This window comes from Eleginops maclovinus, chromosome 7, assembly GCF_036324505.1.
Source record: "Eleginops maclovinus isolate JMC-PN-2008 ecotype Puerto Natales chromosome 7, JC_Emac_rtc_rv5, whole genome shotgun sequence".
Taxonomy (NCBI): domain Eukaryota; kingdom Metazoa; phylum Chordata; class Actinopteri; order Perciformes; family Eleginopidae; genus Eleginops; species Eleginops maclovinus.
The window spans coordinates 22,083,137-22,102,018 of record NC_086355.1 but is presented as its reverse complement, the minus strand read 5'-3'; the positions used below and the strand labels follow the sequence as shown (position 1 = coordinate 22,102,018).

General features: G+C 38.7%; 1 protein-coding gene across 11 annotated transcripts in view; it reads left to right on the top strand.

Annotated features, from left to right (window-relative positions):
* tns1b (tensin 1b) overlaps positions 1–18,882 on the top strand; it is a 188,262-nt gene that overhangs the window by 76,588 nt on the left and 92,792 nt on the right. For 2 of the 11 annotated variants that reach the window (XM_063888461.1, XM_063888459.1), the window contains exon 1: positions 8,818–9,448. The exons of the other annotated variants lie outside the window; for them this stretch is intronic. In XM_063888461.1, coding sequence (XP_063744531.1) covers positions 9,428–9,448 — 21 coding nt within the window. In that variant the 5' untranslated portion in view covers positions 8,818–9,427. Of the gene's footprint in view, positions 1–8,817; positions 9,449–18,882 lie in introns of those variants that run through there. 11 annotated transcript variants of the gene reach the window in all.

The following is an 18,882-nucleotide window of genomic DNA, read 5'->3' as shown; positions in this document are numbered from 1 at the left end:
AGGAGTGGTCAAGCACATAATATGTGAACCCTAATAAAGTTATTCAGAATTATCAAACACTATTTATCCCAGGATGAAATTGGGTTTAAGGACAGTTTGAGAATAAAAAATAACAAAAAAATGTTAATAAATATTTATCAAAGCATAACAAATTAGTGTAAAACAAATTAAATGATAAAATGAAACAATATATACAAACATAAGAAGTAAATGTGACATGTTACAATATATACATGTTAAATATTGTGTGCTGTGACCAGCTGATTAATCTCGATTTATTTATTCTTCAATTGTTGATTCTCCTCTAAAATGTTATGTTACATATTAGCCAACACATAAAAATGAATATCTGATCACTACAATAGGCTGAAATGCGTATGAGCCCCTGCTGATACAGCACGGTTTTACTGGATTGGGAACACTTAAAGCCAGGAACACGCTGAGGTGCTGAGAACAACCTATTAGATTTCACTGATCCTTCGTTGCCTGTCGAGTGTGTTTTGAGAAGGAAACTACCATGTTCCTGCGTTAATGAGGAAGGGGCTCTGAGAAAGCAAAGTGGAAGAACACGCACACACTTTCACTCCGCTAGTTTCTCATTCCACACTCCAAAATGATGAAGCTTTTGTTTTCATTTTACCCAGCTACTGCATTTCTCCGAATGTGTGTTTGGAGAAAAATCCCGATGTTTCTTTGTGCTGCCGGCCTCCACTCTGTGTTTTTGTTATTTCAGGTTGTTATTTGTGACCCCTTCAGTTCCACTCATTGAGCACAACATGCTTCAATTAGAGAACTGCAGCTTGCTGATGGATATGTCCTCATCTTGCTCATCGTGTTGGCCAACTCTTTGTATCCCTGAATGTGGAAACACTTTTAAAGAACACCGGTTGTGGGGTCGCTCCGGGTCTTTTCAAGCTTGCCTAATGATCACCATTCAAACACATGAGAACAGACCTTAATGAGGAATTCAAACAGTAGATTGCCTAAAATAAGGATAATCAATCAAAGTAGAGGACACACGATTGATAACCTAAGCTTTCTCCATTACTGGTTAAAACTACATACCTATTGGATTCAAACAAGCATTCCTTCTGGCACTGCAAGCATCTTAGTGGCAACTGTTTCCAGACATTTCTAACATTTCTGAGCAATCATCTGGAGATTGAAAGTCTTTGGTGCGGTAGAGAATAAAGCAAACTATATATCTATCATTTTTTACTGAGTCCAAGTTTTAGACACATCCAAACACCTGTAGCCACACACGTGAGGTGTGTTTTTGAAGAGAATATTGGGAATGCAGATGGCCCTCACCTGTTGGTGCATCTTGGATTTATAGATTCAGACAGTAGGTGTCTGGTCACCAGGAGCTTCATGCACAAAGCCAGCAGTCTTTGGAGAGGCCATACTTCCTCTGCAGGATAGAACTCTATGCCTAAGTCACAACTGTTCAAAACATAAAGCTTTTACCTTTACAATAATCTAAGATAGAAGAAGCAGCATAACTTCAGATTAGAGAAGGAATTTTTAGCTAAAGGCTAAATCTAGCACTAACTAGACAATCCAATTGTCCAATTATCACTTTTGCCTATGCTGGAATATCTTTACATTATTGGATGGATTGCCATAACACTTTGGAATCTTCTTAATGTTCTCACGATGGTGAATCCTTTTTTTTGGGCTTCTTTTATTTGCATTTTATGAAATTATTCTAGGTACATACATTCAATTCATAACAGTTGAAAAATCTGAGATGAAAAAATAGTTATAATAATAATACAAATAAAAGAATGGATACAATATTAATACTATACATCCTCATTAGAGTGTTCTACCCATTTTCCCATCTTTCCTCAAAGACATGCATCTGGTTTCTAATTCTTATAGTTGTTTTCTCCATACCTTAAATTTCAGTTACTAGATTCTTCCATTGTGAGTTAATTTAGTTATTATCTTTTAGCCAATTCCTTGTTATTTGTTAAATGATTGCTATTCTTATCACAAGAAATAGGTATGACTCTTTTTTTTTTAATTGCCTCTGGTGTTTTCCCCAGTAATTGAGTTAATGGGTTCTTTTTTAGAGAAATGCCAAAGATATTTGACATTTCTCTTAAAACTGTTTCCCAGAAGCCACCCAAAACATTAAAGGCCCAAAATATATGAGCATGGTTGGCCTTCTGCTCACCACATTCTTTCCAGCATTTTGAAGTAAGGTTTTGTTTATATTTACTTTGAATGTGGGTGTCTTGAAGTAACAAATTAAAATCGTCCATGTGTATTCTTTCCAGTAGTTTGAGTTGGTAGTATTATGAATGTTTTTGCACATTTGTTCCCAGTCTACTACTGCTATATTGCAAGATAATTATTTTTCCCATTTATTTTTTACATTAATAATACTGTGTTCATTTTGATGGTTAAACGATGGTGGACCTTAATGACTTAAATTAACCTCTAACTTTTGAGATTGACATTTGTGGTTCTGACTGGATTGTCTCAACACTTATCGACATGAATTCCACATTCCTCTCAAGATCAGAGTTGGTGATCCGTTCATTCTCCATCTAGTGCCACCATCAGGTCAAAAGCAAATCTTTTTTTTGCTTTTATGACTAAATCCCTGATAAAAAAAAAGGAATCCCATGTGTTTTGATTGCAAATTGCCATTCAAGTCAAAAGGTGAATTTGGTAAACACTATCCATGTTTGACATCACAGACTTATACAATGAATTGCTTATTTAAAATTGTATTTAATAAATGTCTGTTGATCAATGATGGATATCTCAATTAAGTATTCCAAAAATTACATTTAGCATACTTAAACTTTGGTTAAATGTATTTTTATTCCCTCACGCTCAATTGCCCCTTTCTTAAGGCATGATTCACCTCATCCTCCTGATTCAGTGACTTCCTTTAGATACCACACGTTGCTCCAGCACTGATTTATCACGCCAACATAATTGGACACTTTGAAAGATGTGTCACTGTGTCACTTAGTGCTGTATCTGTGGCACAGTTAAGGGCTCTCAGGATGTTAGTCATAACGGCAGAGAACTGTGAGTACCTGCTGTTAAAAGCTCATTCATTCGTTCCTCTCAGATTGAAGTTCTGTCTATATCTCTGATGCTCGTAAGACTTCATGATGTTTTCCTTACTTAAACTCCTTATACACTTTCAGTATTTCTTATGATTTTGAAGGTGTTGTCCCAGCTTATTTCAATTGTACAGCCTCCCTAAAAAATGTATCTGTATTTTAGTGCTCTATAATCTTGATTCTTTCCGAAAGGTTACAGAGCGATAGAGAAACTGGAGACCAGCCATTCATAGAAAGACGCAACACATTGTTCTTTGCCTGTAAGGACAGGAGCCATAATATAACCCCAGGTGAAGTTTCAAATATGTCTGTGTGGTATTGAATCCCAGTAACAACATTAACAACTTCCTTCCTCTTCCAAGCGGCGGCGACTCTGCAGATAGTGAGAAACGGGAGTTACAGTAAGAGGGGGAGCAGAAGAGGGGGGGTGAACTTATGTTAAGGGAAAACATGTGAAAATCATATCGCTGAGACAGACTGAGGGGCTAGGAACGAGTGAGGGAAAACATGGTTGGGGTGGCGTCATAATCAAACTATTCCCCTGGGTCTCTTCCATAGTGTCTGTACGTACTGTATTTTTAAGTTAGCGGCTCAGAGTCTGATCAAATACAGAGCAGGCTGACAGCTCTGAGGCTAATTGAATTAGCAGTCACAGGACAGAACACATGCTCCCTGCTCTGCCCTCCTCCTCAGGACAGCAACCGTTGCAGGAACACAACAACACAAGCACGGGATAAATCATACAAGCTCTAATTTGAGAAATGATGTTTCTTATTTTAGTTTCAACAAGATTAGTTTCATATCATGAGGAGAATGATTCACTGAGTTTATTATATATTTGCAGGGAAATGTTGTTATTTTTCGAGATGTATTGAAAGGTTAAAGGTAGTGCATTCCTGGAGAAAATAGCTGCACTAAGCTGCATTTTTTTTGCCAGTGGGGGGCAGCAAACAGGATGTACACACAACATTGATATATTATGGCCTTATAAAGTTATCACACTATCTTAAAGGTTAAGATGTTGGGCAATATGTTAGCATTTCTGGACTGGAACCCAAAAAACAGAGTTAGATGTTAAACCAATGCAACTTTAGCTCTGTTTGCTCGCTGAATCAGAGCTGCTAAAAATACAACTTTTTATTGTTGTGTTATTGGACATATATTTATTGGCAATGTTTATTTATCGGCAGGCAACCCTGCCAATCGCCAATATAGTCCTCAAAAGTCTGATTTGTTCGGCTAAAAGTTAGATATTTACACATGCAGCAAACACACATTTCTGGCACTGTGTTTATTAGACTGTTGAGATCAAACCAAAACAGCTCATTAAGTGATAGTTCTTTGTGGTTTTGTTGAGCAAGACACCTTTCACAATACATATACCTAATTTAATCCAGTGCAACAATAACTATCTGTGCAGCTTTAACTTTGACCACAAAAGCAAAATACTGGTGCAGCTCAGTTACAAGCTTAAAAGAAACGGTTGTGGATCAGAGAAACGAAACTGAGGCCTACTGATCTGTAGTCTTCATGGAAAACAACAACAATCATCTGTCATCTCTCCCTGTTCCAGTGTGTGAGTAAATCGGTTACACAACCAGCACTGGCTTATGGCCATGTATTTAGTAACTGCATGGTAGCTCCATGTGCATAGATACAGCAGAAAAAACAAACAGGAACGCCCAGCCTTTAACATGATGGAGTAATCAAGAGTTTCTGGAAAGAATGTCAACAATGGGCCAACTTTAAGAGGAAGACAGCGGTGGAAGGAATACGTTAAGGGAATAACTTTGTTGAGCATGCCATTGCATAAATTACTGGAAATGTAATTGCCCTACAAAGATTGTAATCCTTTTTTTATTCACAAGGAACAGTTGCTGAGCAAGCACCCCCTTTTCCGGTATCACTAATCTTCCCTGAATACAACAGCTGTGTGAAATGATTCGACACCTCCTCAGTATATTCTGAAGGAGACGTTTGTTATTCAAGATCCCCGCCCATATATCTGCAGCCTGTCCAACTCTTTTCAATTTCCATCTCTCGCCTTCCACTGTGTCTGGGCTCCGGCTGTCTAATCATGACCGTCAAGGAGAAAAATCCATGTTAAATCTGGTCTGTATACGCTGCAGGGCGTGGGGGAAACGTTCCACTGGCCGCTGGGGGACAGTGAGCTGCTCGGCTCTGCTGTTGCCTGGGAAAGCCTGAGTCAGACTTATGAAACTGGACCTCACCCGACAGCCTGCTCTCTCTATGTCCCTCACTTTTTGTCTATCTTATCCTTAGTTTTTCCATCATCAACTGTTCCTCTCTATGTCACGTTTCCCAAGATGATTATTGTACTTGTTTTGTATCTTTTCTGTCCTTGTCTCTTGCATTCCATGTCATTCAACCAACTGCAAATAAGGTCAGTGTTTAAAAGAAGCTGTATAGATAAACATCAGTAAATACTCCACTTGTGAATATTTGAAGCTTCTACATGTCATAAAAACAAGTATCAGAAAAACTACTAAACGTCATCACGCTGACACAAGTTAGCTTTTTACTTCTGGCGATAACATTTATGCATCACAATTCCCAAAGTGCTGTTATACCTGGAGATTATCCGGCTAAACAAAACGTGATAAGTATCATAAATGTGTGTTTGCCACAGAGCTTATTATCTTCTCATTGCTTTTAGCTGAGGGAGCCTTTGCGACACAAACGTCCGGGTCAGCCCACAAAAATATGTCATCAATGCACCACTCTAATGGACCAATGAATCCAATTTGTACATATCATATCCTGCTTTATAGTTTGTTTTTGTTTATATTTTGTGTACATTTCTTTTTGTCCCAAATGTATATTTTTTACTTTCTTCTTTTCAAATGCTATTTTATTTTATTGTAACTACATTGCCTTGTTTTTATGCTGCTGCAACGAAAAAAAATCCAATATTGGGATTAATAAAGTACTTCTATCAATCAATCTATCTATCTATCTGTCTGTCTGTCTGTATGTGTGTGTGTGTGTGTGTGTGTGTGTGTGTGTGTCTGTCTGTCTGTCTGTCTGTCTGTCTGTCTGTGTGTGTGTGTGTGTCTGTCTGTCTGTCTGTCTGTCTGTCTCTCTATTTATCTATCTACCTCTCTATCTATCTATCTATCTATCTATCTATCTATCTATCTATCTATCTATCTATCTATCTATCTATCTATCTATCTATCTATCTATCTATCTATCTATCTATCTATCTATCTATCTATCTATCTATCCATCCATCCATCCATCCATCCATCCATCCATCCATCCATCCATCCATCCATCCATCCATCCATCCATCCATCCATCCATCCATCCATCCATCCATCCATCCATCCATCCATCCATCCATCCATCCATCCATCCATCCATCCATCCATCCATCCATCCATCCATCCATCCATCCATCCATCCATCCATCCATCCATCCATTTATCTATCCATCTATCTATCTATCTATCTATCTATCTATCTATCTATCTATCTATCTATCTATCTATCTATCTATCTATCTATCTATCTATCTATCTATCTATCTATCTATCTATCTATCTATCTATCTATCTATCTATCTATCTATCTGTCTGTCTGTCTGTCTGTCTGTCTGTCTCTGTCTGTCTGTCTGTCTGTCTGTCTGTCTGTCTGTCTGTCTGTCTGTCTGTCTGTCTGTCTGTCTGTCTGTCTGTCTGTCTGTCTGTCTGTCTGTCTGTCTGTCTGTCTGTCTGTCTGTCTGTCTGTCTGTCTGTCTGTCTGTCTGTCTGTCTGTCTGTCTGTCTGTCTGTCTGTCTGTCTGTCTGTCTGTCTGTCTGTCTGTCTGTCTGTCTATCTATCTATCTATCTATCTATCTGTCTATCTGTCTATCTAGTTTAAACATTTCCACCTAGTTTTTAATGTTAACACTCCAGTTGGATTGTATACGTACAGTACAGGTTCCATGTTGATGTTGATGATGTTGGGGATCCAGCACCAAGTCCATGGTCCAATTTACTTGAAATGATAATTTTCTCATGCAGAACAAAGGATCATTAGCCTTCAGATGATAGACAGCAGTCACAAGATGATGAAGGTAATAGAAGCCAGGTCACAGGAAATAGACTAGACTAAGAGAAACAAATTGGCCTCAAATACAGACGGATTACTTTCTCATGCTTTGCAATCCCGACAGATAGCGTAACTGTTGGTGCTTCATGCATAATTGCATTGCAGTGTAGCAACACAGAGCGCTGAATGCATTAACTCATACCCACATGGAAAAACAAAGACAAGGGGATTCCCGCTCCTAAAGTTCAGCCTGATCCCGACATGAAGGTATGCATCTCACACAAACAAGCATGTTGTTTTGGTGCCATACGTCTCCTCTGTGGCAGCCCTCGCTTCCTTCCTGGCCCTTGTCATTAATAGCGAATAAAATATCGCTTACTGGGCCGACATCTGGAGAACACAGCTCCAGCTAAAGGTGTTTCTTTTAGAAGTACCCTCCGTGTAATTACTTCAGAGCAACATCAAAGACGGCAACCATTCTTTCCATGTTGAGGCGTGGTACTTAATGTGCTACAAATTTGTACCAAACATTCTTCAGTAATGCCCCTTTGTCTGCTACTGGAGGAAACAAATTAAAATGCCAGAGTGCTTACTGTACTTTATGTACAACCTGATGCTCATTTTGATTCCACGTGACATTGAAGCCAGTGTTTTAGAGCTAATATTTCAATTTTGGGGATGAAATTCAAATGGTTAGACATTACTATGTTGACTGATAATTGTAGCAAACATAGTTTTCTCAACTGGAGACATGTTTGGTATTGGGGACATTTTTCAGATTCCATTCATTTGATTTCAAGTGACATCATTTCTATTTTTCTATTTATTGAGAGAACTTTCCTTTTTGGGATTTCATATGTCATCCCCTATGTTCCTCCTTTCCAATCTTTACTATAAAGGAACTGGTGGCCCAAAAGCAATCTTTAAAAAAAGACAAGCACAAAATGTTGAATACAATCTAATTTAAATATGATTAACAAATATAAGTATTGGTCCCTAGGAGTTAGATAAGGGTCCGGCTACTGTAATCAACCGTTTCCTCATCAAGTTGTAATTAACTTTGAATTGTTGTGAAGTTTTAAACTTCCATATCTCATGAAATTAGCATATCAAAACGAGACTGGACTCTTGGAATAAGGCCCTCATGAATAATTGTATCTGCGAGCAGAGAGACCGATAGCTAAGTATGTATCTACACGCTGCTGCTGACACTGTCTGACTTTGGAGTTGCCGGGAAGTCAATGGATTCATTCATGGTACAGTACTCTCTCTCTCGTGCAGCTGTAAAGTGAGTGTGTTTGTGTGAGTGTGTGAGAGAGGGAAAGTCAAAGAAAGAGGGAAACAGACAGAAAAGGCGGGTGAAGGGGGGGGGGGGGGGTTGGGGGGGGGAAACTCATATTTAACCTGTAACTTGAGAAGCTGATAACAAGGAGCGAATAAAGAATGAGCTTGTGAGGAAGGTGTGTGTGTGTGTGTGTGTGTGTGTGTGTGTGTGTGTGTGTGTGTGTGTGTGTGTGTGTGTGTGTGTGTGTGTGTGTGTGTGTGTGTGTGTGTGTGTGTGTGTGTGTGTGTGTGTGTTTCAGAGAAAGACAGAGGAAGAAAAGAGCTGTGCTTTTGTTTCCCGTGCTCAAGTCCCGTTCCCCCTGATCTCCCTGGGAAATTCACTTCAATATTTTTTCTCCTTTCTCGTTACACTCATGTGTCTCCCCTGTTTTGGGAGGAGGCTGAAAATGGACTGAACAAGAGGGAGGAGAAAAACCAGGCAGAGAAAGAGAGGGAAATCGCCTGTAGCCGGACTTTGCCTGCTTATTCAGCGCTGAGTGCTGCACTGCGCCGTTTCCAGTTGTGGGATGTTAAGATTTGCCTTTGGCTGCACTTCTCCCCCTCACATAAAGACTCTTTAGACATTTTTATGCTCATTTTCTTGGAGGAGGAGGAGGAGTGAGAGAGGGAGAGACTTGCCAGACCTATTAGCCTGGAGCCTGAATCACACACATACTCTCTCTCTCTCTTTGACACACACACACACTTGTACACTCCTCCAGCTCCGCGCTGCACCAAGGTAACAGTGAGTGGATTTAGCTTTAGCCATCTGGTCGGAGCGCAGAGAAAAAGCCTCTCTGCTGCACAGAGTGGATAAGGACGATGCAGCACTAAAACACAAAGAGAGAACCAAAGAGTCCGAGACAGAACGACACATACACACACACACACACACACACACACACACACACACACACACACACACACACACACACACACACACACACACTGACACAGGATGGCCACCGCAGTGTTTCAGGTAAGGACTGTGTGGTTGTATGGGGGGGGGGGGGGGGGGGGGGGGGAGCTGCTGCTTGTCTGGTATCGGAACACCGAGCTGTCCCAAGTGTTGTCTTCGCTCTGGTTCAGAGCAAACCCTCCGCATTATGGCTTGATTTGGAAAAGCGCTCTATGCCTGTTGTTTGAGGCATGTATGGCATATGAGCAGTCCTACTGTATGTCCAGTTTTTCCTTGCATTCATACAGTAGAATGTGTGGATTTTTTTGACTAAAAAGTAATACAATCATCATGTTGGGATGATTGCACAACACAGTGCATTGTGCTTCTTCAGTGTAGCTGAATGCATTACAGGAATGTGTGTGAAGAGGCATATAAGAGAGCTGGATTGGAACTTGCTTTTGTTGCATTACTGTAGACGTTGTATGTACTGTAAAGCACTGTTTGTTTCTGGGGTGCTGTGTCTGTGTGTGGTCTCCTTGGCTTACCATGTTTTGTGGTTGGTGGCACAATGGTCATTGCTGGAATGAGAGTGGTGGCTTATATCTGTTCTCAGCACCTATTGAAGTACTGTAGCGTGCATGTGTGCATGTTTTTACTGTATTTTAACTAACCTTTTTTTTTTACCCAGAGGCCAAAGCACAGTTTAGAAAATAAACTGCCCTCAGTCTTTTATAGTAGAAATTAATATCTGAGTTGAATTTCTGAAGAAAAGGAATATAAGCTTTCTTCCACTGATTTCAATGTTGGTTTGTCTGCAGCTCATGAACTCAGCTGCAGTGTTTCACAATAGGACCTTGCACAAGTTGTTGCGGAGAAAACACCGCCCCAGGCCTGAGAAAACCCGGCAGTTTCTTGGGAATTTTTGGCACTTAGAGTGAGTCACAATTGCCTCCAATTTGCTTCAAATTGGGGAGAAAAGGAATAAGTGCACAGTGTGAAAACGTTGAACAAATTCTTAAGGAGAGTTTTGAGGTAGTACTATATGCTGACAACTGTGATTTCTCCTGTCAACCCTGTCTGTCTGTGAGAATGTCTGGGTTCCTAATGAACTCTTTTTTGTTTTGGAAGATAGAGTGTTGCCACTGCCACATTGAACTATGAAAGATAAGCCTTGGATGTACTTTGAATGTGGCTAACTACAATTAGGTCTTAAAACTATATTCTAAAGCAGACCCCCCTGAACAAGGTGGGCCCCAAATGTTAGGTTGCTAAATAAGGAACATTTTTGGCTGTGACTTTGGCTAAAAGCAGTTAAAACATTCATTAAAAATGTAAACCAGTCTTGTTATAAAAGTATTGATTAAATCAGTGATTTTCAAACACTGGTACTTACCTTATAGGGGTGACATCTGTAGTAACCAAAGTTTCCATGGAAATATCATGTTGTAGCTCAACGGAAAATGTAAATACAATTTTGTTAAGAAAATAAAATATATATTAAGTCAACTGTAACTTAAAGACATGTGTTGGAACTGATAGTTAGCGATCGATTAGAGACGTCTAAACAGTAAGCTAAAAATAATGAATAAAAAAATCGTTATCTAACCTAAAGCAAAGTAAGTAAGTAAATAAGTAGTAGTAAGTAAGTAGTAAATAAGCGGCTGAAATAGCTACTTTTCCAACTTCCACCACTAGTACAACAGATGAAAACCTGAATAGTCTTTTTATAAAATCCACTAAGTGATACATTTAAAAACGCACATTCGGAAGCTGATGGGTGGTGTTGATGATGAGGTACTCGAGTTCATCTGATAGAGCTGTTGGGATATGTCTTTAAAAATCGCTTGGGAACCACTGGATTTGAACATCTCTCATATGCTGGAGTACGCAATATCTGACATCAGGTTTGTCGTCACTCGTATGATGTGGTACCCACACATTCCTTGGAAACATTCCAGTCAAACATAAATGTAAAACAGCACTGTCCTGCTGGAGAGCAGCAGCAGTACCCATGACTCCTGGTTGTGTGGGAATGGTGTACAACCACTGGCAGGGAGCCCGTGCCGGACTGGATTTCAGAGAAGACATTTTTCATCATTACCATCTGCCAGGGAAACAGTGCTCCAGTCAACCCCCCGTCCCTCCTTCATGCGGCTCATGATAGATACCTGACCACAGACACACACCCACACATGCGGACAGTACGGGCACGTAGGAAGGGCTGGGCAGTTTGGAAAGGTGTGTGTTGACTGACTACGTCTCTGTGTGAGTGAATTTCTTGGATAAGGCAGTGGTCCGTAGACCATATAAAACCACCAGCATTAATTCTCATGCTTCTCTGCTGACGTAATTCCTTGGTGTATGTGGGTTTCAGACCGTGAAGACACAGCTAACCCTCTGCATTGATATTTATTGAAGTAGACAGCGTGTTAGTTTTAATTTTTTATCACTGATACAGGTCAAGTTAAGGATTGTGCAAGGGTTTGATAATTGTCATTTGTGAAACTTTTCTTGTAAGACTTGAACATTTGTTTCAGTTTACATTCCCCATGTTAAACACAAGTGCGGAAGCTGGATGAGAGTCTCAGCCAAAACTTAATCTCCTTTACGCAGCTTTTTTCAGTCATTCTCTTTGTTCTGTTGTTCCTGTCCTTCTACTTTCTCTCTCCTTCATTCATCAATAAGGAAGGATGGATGGAGGGCTGGATAGAGTGTATAGGTGGATAGATAGAAACTTGGCATTGGTCCTTGATTCAAGGGTATAGAAGTACATTGAAATATAAGAAAGTGAGACATTTTTCAACACTCACTGAATGATATGCTCAAGTTCAAAGTTTGCATATACAACACAGGCTTAATCAATGCCTGGATCATGCATAGCCCACCTAATGTAATACAAATTAGGTGATATTGTTGGAATGCCTTTTATCCTCATAGAATGCTCTATGTGCGCAGCAATTTATTCATACCCTTTGTCCTCTGTACTAAAAGCTGGCACCAACTGTGAGCCTTCAATACATTAGACACGTAAATAATCTGTAGCCGTGCCAGAGCATCATGCATTACAGTTGGGCTCTTAGTGTGATTAATAGGATCCAATGAAGGCACAGTAAAAGCTTATAATGTTTCACTTATGGTGGTTACTTTGCAGGTCACCTGGCGCATGTGAGAAACTGCTGTCATGGGCCCACAGGAAGGTGTTTAAAGAGTGTATGAAGAACGCATATCCGGAGACTAATGTTGCACTTAAAATGAACAGTGGACCCCTTTAGAATTTACTGCTTCAAGGATGTAACAGCTCAGTATCGTTGAGAAGCGACAAAAAGCCCACCGACTTCGACCACATCACACCTCATTCATTAAATCAGAACTGATGTAGTGTTGTCAGATTCATTGTTGTTGTTTTTTTGTGCTACAACTCAAACTGGTGTTTCACCAAGTGTGTTTTTGAACGTTTTGGGTAGAACGTTGTGTTGACTTTGTTGGTTTCCACTCAAGAAAAGCTCAACTCTAAATGAAACCACTTTCCCACAATCCTTGTTTCTGCCCCTTTGTCCTCCAGTGGTGCCAGCACACTCAGACTACAGCTTTCTGTAGACCCTCACAGTCTAATACCCCTTAAATAGAGGAACTTCTCATAATTCCCCTAAAAAGAGGAACATTATAGTCAAACATGTAATGAGGGCTAATCTTATAAATGACTCTATGCAATCAAGCTTAAAGCTTGGTATAATGGGCCTTTCTTAAATTGCGTTGGCATTTTCATCATCAGAAAGAGAGGGAATAAACGTTCCCAGTCTTTGACTCGGCTTTTCAGTTTGACAAGTGACTCTCCGTTTTTGATCACTAAATGATATTGTTCTCCAATTGCAATTTAAATGTTCTCGTTATGGCTGTAGTAGACATATTGTGAAAGCATATTTAAAGTAAGCAGCCTTATTTGACCCTTGTAGGGTTCCATCTCACAGACAGACCAGTTTTGGCTTCCAAGCAGCATGATGTTTATCGAATGTGGCTCCCGCAATGAGAGTCAGCTGAAGATTTGTTATGTTAAGGCCATGTGGAGAGCTTTTGGATATGCAGATCTATAGATCTATAGATCTTTTTTTAGCTTTTGTCGCCTCCATGCCTGCACATTCACTGGCTAAGATATTGTGTATTGGTGGAGAGGTAGAATAAGGTGCATCCTTAATGCCAGGCAGTTTAATTTCAGTCCCAGTTTAAGGTCAGTGTCCATGGAAAATAATCTTTGGTAAGAAACAATGGATTTGAATTTCCCCTACAACATTTTCGTTTGTGAAATTTGGTATACAAAGAGTGTAAGGGGTAAACTTAGTTGATGGTTAACATTTTCAAGTCGATACTCTACTTTCCAGTCTAGTCTCAATTTAGGATTGGTGTAACTAGTTAAGGGGCTGGTTAGTCTGGATGTGTCGCCTTAGTTTGAGGAAGGGTTAGTCGTCAGTTAGTTAGTAGTGGTTTCCTAAGCATTTCAAACATGTCACCGACAATATTGAAACTGGAAAGTGGGATTCTGCTAAAAAGATCAATGCAAATTGCATTAAGACCAATTATTTTAGCTCTACAGGATTTACAATCATGCCCACTTTCAATAGATGAAGTAGAACAACGTAGAACACTTAATGTAGTCCCACAGTTTTGAGCTAGCCAGAAGCTAAGTTTCAGTTTTGACTTCTTTCAGTGTGTTTGTTCAGAAGGCAGAGAGAGAGGCTAAGGGTTCATGATGTCACATTTAAAAAATTCCCCTCCAACACCGCACTAGTCAGTTCCCCTGGATTTAGTAGCTGACTTTAGTACTTTGACGTGAGTCTAATGGACTTTGACAAGATGCCATCACTTTGAACCTCTGTGGTCACATATATTACATCACTGCATACAGCTTCTTTGGAGATTTACAGCAGATTTGGGGAAGGAGCTCCTGGCTGTGCTCTCAAGGCATCAACTCACATTAGAAGTTATTGGAAAGCAATGGTGCAGCCACCAGGAAGGAAAGGAGTGGGTGGGGGATTTCACCACCCTGTTTACTTACTGAGGTTTTAACTGACAGGTTAAAACATGTTTTCATCATGGAAATTAAGTCCAATGATGAGGAACCCATGGGATATACTATATATATATATATATATATATATATACTATATATATATATATATATATATATATATATATATATATATATATATATATATACTATATATATATATATATATAGTATATATATATATACTGTATATATATAAATATATATATATATACTGTATATATATACTATATATATATATATATATATATACTATATATATAGTATATATATATATACTGTATATATATATATATATACAGTATATATATATACTGTATATATATATATATATATATATATTTATATATATACTGTATATATATATATATACAGTATATATATATATATACAGTATATATATATATATACAGTATATATATATAAATATATATATATATATATATGTATATATATATTGTTTTTTTTATAATTACTTTGATACCCAATAAAATAACATAACTATGTTAAAGGTGATGGACAAAGTGTGACATGAGTCAGCTCTGATTTACATTTTATAAACTTAAATCAACATAAATCAATTAAAACGTCAGTAAAAGTGCATTTTGCATCCCATTAAACTGAGCATCCATGTGAACACCATGTGAAGTATGTACCCTGTCTGTGTGTGTGTGTGTGTGTGCCAGCGGTCAACTAGGAGGGTGAAGATGTTGTTTTCTTTTTTTTTGTTCTTATCATGCCTTCATGTCTCTCTGAGGAATGTTTATAGAAAGCAGACCTGGTTCTTTGGCTTTGCCAGAAAATCCTCATGTTGTTGTTTGCTTTTTTAATGGCTGATTGATAGGGAAGGGGGCTTGGATCCAAACAGAATGACAGGAAACATGGGTGGTGCCAGGTTTCCCAAAAAACAAAAAACTACAGGCAGTTGAGACTCAAGGTCTAAATGATGAATAGATGTTTGTGCATAAACAGTTTGTACACAGCTGTATTATGGCTCTACTTACTTGAATGTATATTGTAGGCTTTAAAGGGGTTTCTGGACATTATTCCCCTCTGTGTTTAGGATGGCAGTCCAGATATGTACATTAAAAAATGATCATGTTCTTCCACCCACATGCATATTTATACATCGAAACACCAACTTATTTAACCGCTGTGTAAATTCCAGAAATCAAAATGCAATGACTTCGAAAGTTGTGCCCAGCTTGTTTATGACTTGTTAATGCCAGTGTTGATTTTTGCCTGCAGAGGCCTTTTCTGAATATTTTATAAAGGAGTATTTGTGCAGCAGTGATTCATGCTTGCAGTCTGAGAATGTATCGATATCCTATCCATAGATTCAAAATGCTTAAGGAGTGAACCTCGTAATCAAGTCTTACATAATCTCTTCCCATAATTAACTGCCGATGCATGTGTGTGGAAAACAATTTTGTGAAAAAAAGGGGGAGTTAACAGAGAAAAAGATAAAGAAGGCAGAGGATAAGAGAGAGGGAGAGACTTTGGCGGGATCCAATGTGAAACCTGCACCCGCCCATCCATCTGTCATGAGACACAAAAAGTATCTAGGTGTGGGGGTGAGTAATGTCCGTTACCTGTAAGATTTTCGCATGTTAACATAAATTTCCTCCCTCCCTCGGGGCTTTTTGCCAAAGTTATAAGTTAATAGCTCACCTTGTTGGTGTGAAATGCCAGCCTGGTTGATTGTGAGCACAGGCTCGCCTCAGCTTGTCCAATTTCCCTCCGACAACAACATTTCTGACACTGAGGCACCACTAACACACCACAAACTTAATATAGCCTAAAAGGACAGCAGCTATTACAGTGCAGGTTCCATAACAAATGCAGTCGGAGTATCAAAGACTGGTCCAATGTAGTATTGAACGTTTCTGGGTAGTCGACAAAACACTGTCTTTGCCAGGTGCATTTCTAGCTGTCCTCACCCAAAAACTGGCTGTACAGGACGTCTTCACACGCAGCCTATAAAGAACCAAATGTATGTTAGTTTTTTTCTGGGCAAGAAAATAAGGTTAAAGAGTATAAAGAAAATCTGAATCCAGGACTTTGACCCAGGTTGCTGATAACCAGGTCCTGTGTAAAAACTAAAATCATCATATTGAGGTATTTTATGTTACGTACGAAACTACATTAGTACTGTAAGAAAGTGGTTACCTAGTCATGTGGTTACACTTTGAACGAATGTACTTATATTAACCCTAACCATCACCTTTCCCTTAGCCTAACCAAGTATTTTTCTTTCTAACCTCTGCCATTTTGAAATATTGACCACGCGTGTGACATTAACTTTAAAGAGAACACTTAAATATTTAGTTTTTTTGTCAAACAACCTATTCTGTTGTTAAGGTATGAGAATGTGTTGTCTATTAGGTAGCTGATCTTTATCTGCAGATGTAACTCGGTTTTGAAAATGTAATACTTCTCTTGGCAACTTGATCTGTTGACGAAGAGTATGTAGTTTGATTGAAAGCTACTGAATGGACCTCGTGATGAGATTTGTTAACTGCAGCCTGTCCTCAAGAGCGCATTACTATGATATAAGAGAACACTTAATACTGTGGTAAATGCTGCACTTACCCATGTTAAATACTAATGTGCACCACATTAACCATAATAACCATTATACCATATTAAGTGGTTCTTTTTATGTGTACTCAAGGGTGAGGTAGAAGGCATTCATCAACATTGTCAATCGTTTTTCTGACTTTTGAACCTGCCAGTCAGTAATGTGGTTTAGGGTTAGAATTAATTTTTTTAAATGTCCCTTTCACATAAAAATGTGTTGGCCTATTGTAACAACACAGCAATGTTTGACCCCCCTTGTGTTGTAGGTGTGACCACCCTAATTTGAATTTGTGAAATGTATTTCTGTGTTCTCTATCTAAGAAGCCAATCACTGTTAAACTTACATAAGTGTACTGTAAAAAACTGGAAACCTGGATGTTTGGCATTTATTGGCTGTGAAGGAAAAGTAGGGAAAACTGTTTCAGACAAAAAAACAAACGTTTTCCAATATTTCTATACTATATTTCCTTAAACATCTAGCTCTATCTAGAGCGGACCTTAATTATATTTCCCTGCTACACCCCACTGACTCTTATACTTATTCCGACAGTGTTTTCCACTTATGTTCTCCTGTCTGATTTATCTGCAAGCATGTCCTAACACTGGTTCCTTAAGTCTCCTGTGACTGAACAGATGTCCAATGACATCATATGGAAAATTGTTTTCATCTTAACAACGTCTCTATGATACAAAATAAGGAGATGCTAACACACTATTACTCACTATTCACAGAGGCTGAAGTGTTCCCCTGATTCTTGTTTTTGAGCTAAGCTAAGAGAAACGCCTCCAAGACATTACTGTGAACAGCACGTACACAGATGTAAAAGATATTGATCTTCTCATCTGACTCTAGGCATGTGCTTTGCCGAAAATTAGTTGTTTCGGTACGGAATGATTTGAAATGGGATTAGCTTGGAAAACTTCAATTGTGTTTACTTCAATAAAGATGGCATACTTTTACAATTGGAAATACACTGTAAAAACTTAAACGTTGACTTTAATTAAATGTATCAACAGATTTCACATAACTGTATTAGGTTAGTTGAAAACAATAATATTAAGTTTAAGTTCAATTTAACATGTAATTAAAGTAGGGCTGTCAGTCGATTAAAATATTTAATCGCAAATTATTTATCTGTTCTAAATGTTCCTTAAAAAGGATATTTTTCAAGCTTTTGTAGGTGGATAAATATGATTGCTTTATAATTAATCATAAATTGTGTTTATAATAAATAAACAATGTGTATTTATTATAAGTTATAATGTTATAATTATTATTAATAATTAATAATGTAATTATATTTATTCAAGACAGTAAACATCATTGTGATTGCAACAATCTGCGACACAGTTATGAATCTTTTTTACAGTGGGTCTCTACAAGGCTCCTAAGATGGCCGTTTTGGCTCTGGCAGAGCCTCATCCTCCACAGTGTTCACTGACCTACAGTCTGTAGCCACCATTTAGCTATTATGTTGTCCTCTGTGGGGTCTCTGAATCAGCGCTATGCTTGGTACTCCGGAGGAAACTTAATTCACTTTGCAGCACGTACATATTACCTCGGTCCTTTCGAGAAAACCACCCGGCAGGGCTATGTAGCTCAACTTTCCATTCAAAAGTGACTTTTCTTTCTCCATTTGTAGTGTGTTTCTGCTGTGATCCACAACGTTACCATGGTTTCCTGATATTTTCTTAAACTACGGAGCGGGCCGAGGGTCACAGAAGGCACGCGCGTTAAAATTAAAGTCAATGTTTCAGTTGTTTCCAGTGTACAACACGTTCCTCAAGTATCAGACTTTTACTATACATCCCAAATAGCATAACCCCCTTAAACCCTTATGGCTGCCTTCTCTCACCCGCACCACCCCCC